Below are 12569 nucleotides of genomic sequence, written 5' to 3' on the forward strand. Positions count from 1 at the left end.
GTAGCCTCAATTGCAAGCTAGATCTTACCCACGCCAAGGACATAACTCAGGTGGATCTGCAGGGACTTTGGCTCTCCTTCTTTCCTTCCTAGGCATTCCTGCCCTTATATGGCAAAAGCTGGTGGCGACAGAGGGAAGGAAGGGACAAAGGTCGCCCTGGCACTTCCTCTGTTCAGGCACACTCTTTCTCCAAGGTGCTGCGTGCCCACTAAGCAGACACAACAGCCAAGGTAAGAAGTTTGTTCTGGGGAATCTAGAGAGACGGCTCCTGGCACCGGCCTCACTGGGCCTGATCAGGAACTGTGGGGAGTGGGTTGAGGGGGGGTGTTGCTGCATTCTGGAGGAGCCTGACCCCAAATTGTCCTTGCTCCAACTTGGTTTATATAACACCAGGGTTGCCCTGTTCCAAGATAAGGACTGAAAGCTTTGTGTTTGCAGTGTGATAGCTGAGAAAAACCACAAGTTTTACAATCCAAACAGGAGGTTTCTCTTGAGCCGCTGTCATCTCTTGAGCTCCAGTGCTGTCATCGGTTCTCCCAGGATGAGAATTGATGATAGCAGAATCCTCCTGCATAACTCTTAATTTTGTTCCGATAAAGGAGAATATTTGTAGCTCAGGATTGAAGTGAGGGGTCCTTGGTGCTCTCTGAACTCACTTGTTTCCTTGCAGACGTTTCATTACCTAAACTAGATAACAGCATCAGGGCACTGTTGATGTCATCTAGTTTGGGTAATGAAATCTCTGCCAGAAGGCAAGCGAGCTCAGATAGCACCAAGGACCCCTCTTGCAATTGTGTTAGCACAAAGGCTAGCCACACAGTCCAGCTGGAGAATCAGTGTGGACCTTCCTTTGGAGGGAGAAAGGAAGATGCATATTCAGGAAGGAAGGAAGAAGCTTCCCATAGACCATAGATGGGTTGGGCCATGCTTTGGATGAAAGGGAATTGGCAAAAAATAAAATAAAATTGCAGAATGAAGAGCCTCAGATTCAGAAGGAACCAAGTGAACAAATCTCTCCGTGGGATTGTAAGGAGATTCCTCTGAAAGTTGTCATTTGAGAATTAGGGAGCCTAATGAGATAATAGCTGCATTTGCTTAGATTTGCTCTATTGCAACCCACAGATGGGTAATGGGTTGACAGATATTGGAAAGCCAGTTCTCCCAATAACAGCTGATGCTTTTAAGTCTCTCTTATCAGTCAGGTTAAACTATACAGGTAATCTTTGACTTATGACCACAATTGAGGCTAACATTTCTGTACCTAAGAAAGATAGTTATTAACTGAGTTTTGCCCCATTTTACTACCTTTGTGATTCACTGCGTTTGTAAAACAGCATTGCAGTTCTTAAGTGGATTGAGCTCCATTTGAGGGTCGCAAAAAGTGATCTCAGGACCGAGAGACACTGCAACTGTCATAAATACATGCCAGTTGCCAAGCATCCCAAAGGTTGATCATGTGACCATGGGGATGCTGCAATGGTCATACAGATGAAAAACTGTCATAAGTCATTTTTTTTCAGTGTCATAGTAACTTCAAATGGTCACTAAATAAATGGTTGTAAGTCAAGGACTAGCTGTTTTTGCCACAGTTGATTAGCCCTACTTCCTATATTGAACCCTGATATAAAGTTCAGCTGAAGAGTTTAAAGACAGGTAAGGACAACGGGCGGGCAGGTGGGCGCTCCGGAGCACCGTACGGGAACGGTACCCAGTGCTCCTGGCAGGCACCAGTATGCCCGTACTGGGGTGTACCGCCTGCAACTCACCACTGGTATGTTACTGAAAAAGCACATACATAAGGAAACTATACAAAGGTCCTGCAGCAGTACTGTGTATTAAACACAGGGATAATTATATCCTACACTGGAACTTTTCTCCTTACTGGAAAATTCCCAAGAATGCTTAAAGGAATGCCCAGAAACCTACAGAGTAGTTAAAGACAAAACCTTGTGTCCTCCCTGTCTCTTTTAAGATGCATACTTCATTGACTTCATCTTCCTAATAATTAAGATCGTAATTCTCCAAAACTGGACTTGCTAACTATTGATGCTCAAGCTGTACAGGTTTAGCATCCCGAAGAAGTGTGTAGCATTCATTTAAGCGCATGAGCTCAATGAATACAAATGGTAAGATATTCCATGTATGTCTTTTTTAAAAAAATAAATACGGTAAGTTAATTAACAATATTCAACTAATCGAGTACTGTAGAGATGAAGGTTGGGGATTCCAAAGCTGGCTGAGTTACATCAGGAAAGTTCAAATGTCTTTTGACACATACTATTTTTGACCTGGGCTGTTGCTAATGTTCTTTTCCATTTCATTCCATGTCAAAATCCAGCTACAAAGGATTAGTCACCATGCCGGAACTTAATACCAAAGTCACCAAGACTCTGAACAAAACCACACCTGGACTTCAAATATGGAGAATTGAGGTGAGAATGAATGTGAATATGCGCAAAAACCCATGTGGATGGATGGACAGTATTCCATAGAACAATGAGCAGATGTCTATGTAGAAGAAACTAGTTGGTGGCAATTTTACGTCAAAGTGTTACACAAGAACTACCCAGCTTGTAGCTTCCCAAAGCATGGAGCCAGCCTCAGGAAAATCAAAAAAGTGTTACCAAAATCTAATATTAATATTACAAAAAATGGGATTCTTTAAAACACAAGACCGAACATACTGGCTAAACTTAATAAATTCAAATTGAAATGTTTATTTTGGCCTTATCTGTTCGGCTTTTATAATAATTTTATTATGGATTGTAATCATAACTACAAAAACTAATGCAAACTGGGGAAAAATAGAAGGAACTGTTTACACTAGTAACTCAACGGCTGATAATTAATCTGCTATTTTAAGAAATAATCTGGCCATGTTTTATGGGAAACAATTTTCAGGAAAAAAACTGTAAAGATGTAGGTAGCAGTCAGGGAAAGGGTTAAGACTCAGCAGTCTTAACCCAACTCAATTCTGCTCTACATATTTGACTTGACATTTATACAGGAAGCCTCTTGTGACTAGCCTGCTCTATAGAGTAAAATATGCTAAGTAGGGCTACCTTATACTTTGACCTACAACCAGGGATGGGTTCCTGCCAGTTCTAAGCTCTCCTATAGAAGAGGTTCCACTAATCTGCAGTGCCTTTTAGAACTGATTCCAGTTCCCTCCCCCAGCCTGTCAGCACATCGTCAAGATGAAGAGCGAGAGGAGGAATTCTGGAAGTTGAAGTCCACAAGTCTTAAAGCTGTCAAGTTTGAACACCCCTGGGGTTTTTTTCTAAAGGGTTAGGGGTGCAAGGGTCTTGTAACTTGACAACTTTAAGACTTGCATGCTTCAAATGCCAGAGTTCCTGAGCCAACATTTTGGTTGCTAAGCAAGAGTGTTAAGTGAGTTTCACCACATTTTACAAGTTGGCCACGCCCACCCAGTCACATGGCTGGCAAGCCACTCCCACAAAGCAGGCCGTACCTACAGAAGAGATTCTAAAAAATTTTGAAACTCACCACTGCCTACAACCCTTCATTTAATGGCTGTTCAAAATGCCAATTGCACTGAAATATGTGATTTACAATCAGTTCTCATACTTACAACTGACACAGCCCCATGGTGATGTGATCAAAATTGGGTGCTTGGCATCTGATATATACTTACAATGTTTTCAGCCTCTTGGGTTTATATGTGATCCCCACATTCCTGGCCAAATTCCAGCAAGCAAAGTCAATAGGGAATGCTGGATTTGTTTAAAGGCCACAGCATTCAATTAACCATTGCAATGATTCACTTAACAACGATGGCAAAAATGTTGTAAAACTGGGTGCAACTTATTTAGAATCTGCCTTGTTTAACGATGGAAATTCTGGTCTCAATTATGATAGAAGTCAAGTAAGTATTTGTAAGGTAAAGGTGAGTTTCCCTGTCCATTCGTGTCTGACTGGGGTGGGGGGTGGGGGCGAGTGGAGGTGCTCATCTCAAGCCCAGGGATCCTGACTTGTCCGAAGACATTTCTGTGCTCGTGTGGCTACCATCGCTATACAATGAGGAACACAATACATTGTTCCCACCAAAGTGGTACCTTTTTATCTACTTGCACTTGCAGGCTTTCAAATTGCTGTGGCCAAGGAGTTGGAGCAAGTAACAGGAGCTCACTCCGTCATGCAGCGTTTCGGGTCTTGAACCTTGGCTTTCAGTTTTCAGCTGCTAAGCTCAGCCCCCACTCCTAGACTATCTGTATGGGCTGTAAAATCCAGGCAACTATTAATTGGTAGCAAAGGCCTTGATGCCACCTAGAGACTGCCTGGACTTTTGCAGTCAAGTTATGATAGTCCTCACACCAGACAGAAGGGGTTTTTCTCTCCATGCAAAAGGCAGCTTTAAAGAAAGGATCCTCCTGCAAGTGCAGCAAGGGGGGAAATGATTGAATTATCCCATCTTGTTGACCAGCACAATTCTTTCAATATCTCTACGTTCAAGCAGATGCTATTTTCATGCATGGTTTTCTAAAATAAATTGGATCTCATTTTGCGGCTAAGCAAAGCAATCAAGATTTATTGGCCAATTCCAAACTTGCTTGCTTGTTAGGAGACCTGACCAGTGGGAACAGGGAAGTGGACATGTTGGTGAAAGCTCCCCTCCTATGAAACAGCTCCATTCAGGGCCAGGAACTGCCCCTTTCCTTGTGATGGCTCATAAAAAAAACTTTTTTTAACTTATTCTGGAATGCCTTCAGAGAACAAGAATGCGAAGCTGTGAATGAATGTTGATGGACAAAGAGTGCATTGTATAATGCTTGTTATTTTACACAATGATGACCATTGTGTTGTTTGGATAACTGGTTTTAATGATGTGCATTGTTGAAGTACATTGTTGAAGTATAAATGGCTTAGAGCCGTCTAAAACTCAGGTAATATGAAATGGCATAAATAAATCAGAATGTCCGAGAATGTTATTCTGTATCACTCTCCCTATTAAGAAAAATCAGGAGTTTCAAGAGATCCTGTACAAAAATTAGGGGAATTCTCTGAAGGAGAAGGAGGGTATTTCTGAACATTATCCGGCTGCAATATGGATGAATATATAGGACTCAAGTGAAGGGCAGAAAAAGTTGTTCCAAAAGTGCTTTTCAAAAGGCAATTAAACTTTCTTGGGTATTTTTTCTCTCTAGAAGATGTTTTGCTTCTCATCCAACAAGCTTCTTCAGTTCTTCAGCTTCTTGGATGAGAAGGGGGAAAAAATACCCAAGAAAGTCCAGTTATCTTTTGAAAAGCACCTTTGGGACAACTGTGACCTAGATGACTGAGAATCTTCATGGACAGAAAAAATATATTTTAAAAGCCGAAGAAACTTGCTGGAAGGACAAGCAGAACAGTAGAGAGAATATACTTACAACCAGTCCTTTAGTGCCCTTTCAAAGTTACAACAGCACTGAAAAAAAGTGACTTATATTACCAGTTTTCACATTTATGACCATTGCCATGGTTACATGATCACATTTTGGGCACTTGGCAACTGGCATGTATTTATCACAGTTACATGGTCCCAGGGTCATGTGATCACCATTTGTAACTTTCCCATCCGGCTTCCGGCAAGCAAAGTCCATGGGGGAATCCAGATTCACTTAATGACTACATGATTCATGAACAATTGCAGTGATTAACTGAACAGCTGTAGCAAAAAAATGTATAAAAATGGAACAAAACTCACTTAACAATTGCCTTGCTTAGCAATGGAAATTGGACTTAACTGTGTTGTAAGTCGAGGAGTAAACTGTGTATGAGAAATCTTTTTTTTTTTTAAAAAGTCTCCTGATTCTTTTCCCCTTTTCCTTCCAGAACATGGAGATGGTGCCCATACCACCCAAGACCTACGGGAACTTCTATGAAGGGGATGCCTATATTGTGCTTGCGGTAAAAAGAGCTGAGAAAAGGAGAGGGGTGTTTCATAGCCCATGAACTGTGGGGGCTGAATGCTGGGACATAATAAGCTTAGAGTGATGAAGGTGGCTTACATGGAAGCTTGTGCATGACTAGGAACAAATCTAAAAACGTTTGACACACATATGCAAAGCTTGCTTTTTCACACGGGAAGTTCAACTAATCCTGTACTACTGATAGTGCGGAATTAGAACAGGAGGAACGTTACATATTCTTATTACTGGTTATAAATTAACACTGGGCTATCTGCCAGATAGCCTTATGCATAACTCTCATTAAATGGCAGGTAGTTTTCAAAACTACACCTATTTAGGTTCCATCTTTTGATCATTTCTTTAGGTCAAAAAATATATTTTGGTTCTATTATTACTATTTTTGTCAAAACTTGCCATGATGGCTCATTATATTGATTTTATATGTCAGGGATCCCCCAACCCTTGGGCTGCAGGCCACTACAGAGCCTTGAGCCATTCGGAACAGGACCGTGAAATGGGCATGCATGCGCACACATGTCCTTTGCACAAGTGCTGTGCGAGCATGTGCACACACTCCATTTGCATGTGGTAAATAGAGCTGTGTGCACATGTGCGCTTGCCCGCCACATATATATAGCACCTGTGTTATATATTATGTAGTTGTAGTATATAATGCAAAATGTATGAGTATATAATCTCACTTAAAATCTGCACATAGGTGAAAAACTGTTGAAAGCTGATGCAGGAGGTTTTGCAGAGAAGACTGTAATTAATCAAACGCCCAGTTCAAAGCTCATCTCTGCCATTAGTTTTCAGGTGTGGTTAAATACCACTCTTACTGAAACTAGGAATAATAATTTGTCTCTGCCTTATCTAAAAAGATTATTTTTGAATCACTACAAGATAATTGATTAGAGCTAAATTTAATTGGAATTGACTACAGAATGTTCCAATGACTTCATTTAATCTACTATAAGTATTTGTACAAAAAGAGCCAATACTTTGAACAGTCTAAAGTCAAGTGATAAATAAAAACTTCGGTAGCTCTCATTTATTTCAAAAGCTATTACATGTTCTTTAAATGTTAGCTCTTCTACTTTTTGCTTATTGGAAACTGTACTGAAAACTATATTTGACCAAAAACTAGAATGGACACTCAAAATTTATTTCTCATATTCTATTCATTTCCACCTTTTTATTGTTTGTGAAATGTGAACATATACAGTACATCTCTTTGCATTGTATATATTCTGGATTATTGTCATAATGACCCAAAATGTGGATATTAGTATAAGAAATGGGTAGAGGCATAGAAAAAATTGAGTTAGCTCAAAGCCCAAATCCTGCAATACCTTATTCCTTTGCATATGCTTAAATGTTACAAGCTTACCAAGACAGCTGAGCATTAAAACAAGATAACTGATCTACTTCATTATTTATTGTACTATATTTTTAATTGAAAGCAAATTATTTACTTTACCCATTGTCTTTACATAGGGTCAGGGGTTGGGGATTTTTGTATAACAACCAGAGAAATATAAGTGAAATGCAACAGTGAGTTGCTATTCATAATAGTAAGCAAGCTTCCTTAATAATCATGATTATTAATCACAGGTGATTATTCTGTGTTGGTTACAGAACTGAGTTCAGCATTTTGAAATGAACATACTTGATTTGATATTAGCTAATATTCTTCTTTACTAATCCAGACACACAAGATTCAGAATACATTCACCTATGACATCCATTTCTGGCTGGGCAGTTCATCATCTCAGGATGAACAAGGTGCAGCTGCCATCTACACAACACAAATGGATGAGCACCTGGGTGGAGTTGCTGTACAGTACCGTGAGATTCAAAGTTATGAGAGTGACACATTTCGGAGTCACTTCAAGCAAGGCCTTGTGTACGTAAGGCTCTCTGCCATCCTTTTGGGACCAGTCTGCATAATTCCGGTTTCTTTTTCTTCATCCAAGAGTAGAGCTGTCCATGCTGAACAGATCAACAGGTTGATCATCTTGACTAGCAACAATTGCCCAAAGTAGCTCTGGTGTGGATTTAAAAATACATGTCTGTTTTTCATGTGTTTTCTATATGCAATTTTGGTCTCCAATATTTGAAATTAAGGAAAACAAAACAAAACAAAACAGAACTAATTTGGATGGGTAGAGTTACCAGGGTTGTAGGGTGAAACTTAGAGTTGGTTTAGTAGTGGGATCGTGAAGTCAAGTCAATTTTGTTATGTGCTTGGAGTGGTCATCCAATATATTAAAAAGGTTTTCCAAAATAAATAGTTATAAACAAAAGATAAGGAAAGAGAATCAAGAGTTAGCCACTCCTGATTCTCTTTCCTTATCTTTTGTTTATAACTATTTGTTATAAAATAAATAATAAAATATTAATAAATTAATATTTTATTTTATTAAAATAATCAAAAATAAAACACGAAATAAAATTATAGCAAGATTTTCTCTGATCAATTTCCTAAATAAATTCAATTGCTTGTTTAAAGCAAGCTGACAGTCATAATCTTTGGAACAAGCCACAGGGCATTTTAACAGAAGTAGAATAAAGGTATCACCACTGCTACAATGAGATATGGAAAAAATGCATTCATCTTTCAGATGAGTCAGTGTATTACGTATTATACAGAATTATTTGAATTCTGTATGAAGAAAGTAGTACAGTAATAGCAATAGCATTTAGATTTACACACCGCTTCAGAGTGCTTCACAGCCCTCTCTAAGCAGTTACAGAGTCAGTGTATTGCCCCCAACAATCTGGGTCCTCATTTTACCCACTTTGGAAGGATGGAGGGTTGAGTCAACCTTGAGCCTGGTGAGATTCGAACTGCCAAATTGCAGGCAACTGGCAGTCAGCAGAAGTAGCCTGCAATATTGCATTCTAATGACTGTGCCACCAGAGCTCATGTCAATTGACAGTATTGCACAGAAGCTGAATGTTTTATGTAGAACTTAATATACCTGTGTTTTCCCAAAAATATGACCTACTCAGAAAGTAAGTTCTAGCTTGATTTTTACATGTACACCCAATATAAGCCCTAACCCCCCACACACAAAATAAGCCCTAATTAAGACCCCACCCACTCCAGGGTGCACAAGTAAAAATTAAGCTAGGGTAAGGATGGGGGAGGTGGAGCTGCCCTACTATTTACTTTCAGATAGTGGCAGCCAGGCCTCGCATACTGGGTCCATTTCTTCTGCTGCAGCCGGCAAGGCTTTCCTGAAGGCCTCTGTAGCCGATAACAGAGCTCCAGAGGATGGATCCAGAGCTCTGTTATCGGCTACAGAAGCCTTCAGGAAAGCCTTGCTGGCTGCAGCAGAACAAATGGGCCCAAGGCCTGGCTGCAACTATCTGAAGCCGAAGAAGTTCCTGAAGGCCTCTGACAGTGAAAAGAAGGCAGCTGGCAACTCATGCAAGTGAGGTGAGCCACTGGACAAAATCTCCCCCCTCAAAAATAAGACCTGGTGCATTTTGGTGGCAAAAAATTATAAGACATGGTCTTATTTTGGGGGAAACACAAGTATGAATATTTGTGGATTTACAATTATTAGGATTTAGTTCATATATGGTCCAAATCCAACATGCTTAGCCACTTTTTGTTGGATAGGCTATACTTGGGTTCACACAACATGCTCAGCAACACATCACAGTTTCCATTCAGAATGGCTAGGCTCACACAAAAATGAGCATGCGATTTTACGACTTAGTGTGATGCTTATGACAAGAAGCAGCTTTAGAAAAAAAGCTGACTGCCTGAATGGTCTGAAGATAGAAATAGAAAGCAAGGAAAACATGAAGGGAATTAGAGAGTAAAAAAAATATCTGGTTATTGTACATACGACAACTGGAGAAAGATTTTTCCTCCTTTTGTGGAGGACTGAACTCATTATCATGGTGGAGGTGGTCTTTTGCAGCCCACAATATGAACCCTGTATTTCTTCTGCAGCTATAAGAAGGGTGGTGTGGCCTCGGGCATGAAACATGTGGAAACCAACACGTACAATGTGCAACGGCTACTGCATGTCAAGGGGAAGAAAAATGTGGTGGCTGGAGAGGTAGGTCAGAGCTCAATGGGGAAGGGGATGGTAAGGACTAGTAGATGAGCTATTAATGAAAGATCCTGGGTTAATATACCTGGTTCTTTTGACGCCTTTACCATTTATAAAGGTGCTAAAATCATACTCATCATTGTACACTGGCATGATACAAATCTTCTATGAAATGTTTACTTTTTTTAGATGTACTAGCACTTTTATCCTCATGATAAAAGCCATGCGATCACTACTTTTGCAAACGTTGTGCTTCTGTCCTTGGTAAAGGCTTCTCCTCCTTCCCACCCCAGAACATCCTTCCCTAAGAATCCAGCTGGGCTTCTTTTACTTTTAGTCGTCTCTCATCTCTGCTGCTTGTCTTGAATAGGTGGAGATGAACTGGAACAGCTTCAATTTGGGAGATGTCTTCCTGTTGGACTTGGGGAAGCTCATCATCCAGTGGAATGGGCCTGAAAGCAACCGCTTGGAACGACTGAAGGTGGGTAGGGCAGGTGGAAATGCAGGAAGCTGGGTCGAGAGTCAGGAAAGAGGCGTTTTGATTTTGAGCTTTGCGCAATGATGGGTATAAGGAAATTTGATACCTGAAATCTAAAAACAAGATCTCATATAGCTGTGATGGCAAACCTATGACACGCGTGCCAGAGGTGGCACACAGAGCCCTCTCTGCTGGCACATGTGCCATCACCCCAGGTCAGATCTCCGTGGCGTTTCTTCCGTGAGCTTCTGTTTTCCTGCAAACGGCGAAACAGAAATTCACGAAAGGAAAATATCTTACCTTTTGCCATGCTGCCAGTGATGCACCGCTCCCCTCCAGCCAGCTGGTCTTTGGGTCTCTGCTGCACATGCATGCAAGTCCATGTACGCGTGAGCATGTCCACGCATGCGCATGCATGTTTGCACATGTGCACATGTGCACATGTCTGCACCTGCAGGCACACATTCAAGCCTACATGCATTCACATGCGCGCAAGCACACCTTTCAGTTTGGGCATGGGCACACAGTTTGGGCAGTCAGTGTCTAAAAGGTTCGCCATCACTGCCATAAATGCTAACAGAACATACACGTTAGAAATAAAATTGGGAGCAAATGTAGCCACTACCAGTGTATCATCTGTGTTTTGTTTCAGTAGGAGAATATTTTTTTGATATTTGGTTATATTGGGGTTTTTTTGTTGGTTTGTTGGAATATGTTTATGCATTGTTAGCCACCGATATTCTCTGTGTTGAGATGGGTGATCATATAAACCACTTAAAGAAAAAAAAAAAAGGAAACAGAACAATGGGATTAGAAAAACCGTTTGTTTGTTTTTAAAAAAAGGATGCCATGGAATATTTATTGAATCATCTTGAGAAATACTTCACTTTGGAAGCAAACAGCAACTCAGGAATAGTAGTTCAACATCCACTCATAAATTCAATGCATTCAAAAAACTATTTTTGTCCATTCTATTCCTCTGATAGGTATTCTTAACCACAAGATATTGAAATGTCTTTTAATTCTTATGTGAATTTGCAAAAAGAGAGAAAAGAAATAGAGATTGCTGAAATATTGCAAACAGTTCATCTTTGGAAATTTCCCCCTTAGCAACTTATCTCCCCTCCCCCTCATCATATTCGGGACCAAAGATTTTTCAGGACATGCCTTTTGCATTTTTGAATCAATACCACAAAGAGCAGAGAGTATGAAGAATACTTTTAGTATATACAGTACATGCTATGTGTTCAGTAATATAGCTTAACCAAATTAAAATTTTAGTGAAATGCAGTGACACAATCTAGTCATTTTAAAGCTGATGCTTTCCTTGTCTTCCATATGTTAACTAGCTTCTTGCTTATTTCTACATGAACAATTCAAGAATGTCTTCACTTTGAACAACATTCTCATAATTCACTTCCTTCAGAAAATTTTGCTCTTGTCCAAATTCTGTTGCATGAAAAAATATCATACTCACTTTCTTCCTGTAGCAGGAATGAAATCAAAAGTCAAGGAATCTGCTGTATGATTGCTTCAAAATCCAGAGATCTCTATGAATTATTTGAAGTTGCCCAATTCTTAGTCTGTGTGTGTGTGCGTGTGTGTTACACAAGCATGTAGCCACAACCTAATACCCAGTCTTAGGAGCCACAACCTAATACCCAGTCTTATTTCTGAATCTCTTTATTAGTTCAGCATTATTTTGATTTTCTCTTGCAACTTCTGACGTTAGCTTGGGGTGGTGACCTTTTTCATAGGGCATGAATCTAGCCAAGGACATTCGTGACAGAGAGCGTGGTGGCCGAGCACAGGTGGCTATAGTGGATGGTGAAAATGAAGATGCATCTCCTGCACTCATGAAAATCATGTTCTATATGCTCGGAGAGAAGAGGAACATCCAACCGGCCATTTCAGATGAAGTAGTGGACCAGAAACTGAAATCCTCTCTGAAGCTCTACCAGTGAGTATTACTGGCATGCTGTGCTGGGAGCCTGAGGTAGAAAAAGATGTTGCATGGACAATAAGAGCCATGGTGGTGCAGGGTTAGAGTGCAGTACTGCAGGCTAGTTCTGCTGATCACCATCTGCCAGCAGTTTGGCAGATCGAATC

At 40.4% G+C, this 12569-nt stretch overlaps 2 protein-coding genes across 2 annotated transcripts in view; both read left to right on the top strand.

Moving 5' to 3' along the window:
- Nucleotides 1-12569, top strand: part of SLC11A1 (solute carrier family 11 member 1) — a 228640-nt gene that overhangs the window by 126960 nt on the left and 89111 nt on the right. The window lies entirely within an intron of this gene.
- VIL1 (villin 1) overlaps nt 25-12569 on the top strand; it is a 29420-nt gene continuing 16875 nt past the window's right edge. Inside the window, exons 1-7 of the mRNA XM_087712836.1 lie at nt 25-230; nt 2339-2432; nt 5833-5907; nt 7619-7815; nt 9880-9988; nt 10353-10463; nt 12218-12420. Of these exons, the coding sequence (XP_087568962.1) occupies nt 109-230; nt 2339-2432; nt 5833-5907; nt 7619-7815; nt 9880-9988; nt 10353-10463; nt 12218-12420 (911 nt within the window). The 5' untranslated portion in view covers nt 25-108. The remainder of the gene's footprint in view (nt 231-2338; nt 2433-5832; nt 5908-7618; nt 7816-9879; nt 9989-10352; nt 10464-12217; nt 12421-12569) is intronic.

The sequence above is a fragment of the Thamnophis sirtalis genome, unplaced genomic scaffold (genome assembly GCF_051295495.1).
Source record: "Thamnophis sirtalis isolate CommonGarterSnake01/CBP01778 unplaced genomic scaffold, rThaSir2_p1.2 scaffold_1, whole genome shotgun sequence".
In the NCBI taxonomy this organism is placed as follows: Eukaryota; Metazoa; Chordata; class Lepidosauria; order Squamata; family Natricidae; genus Thamnophis; species Thamnophis sirtalis.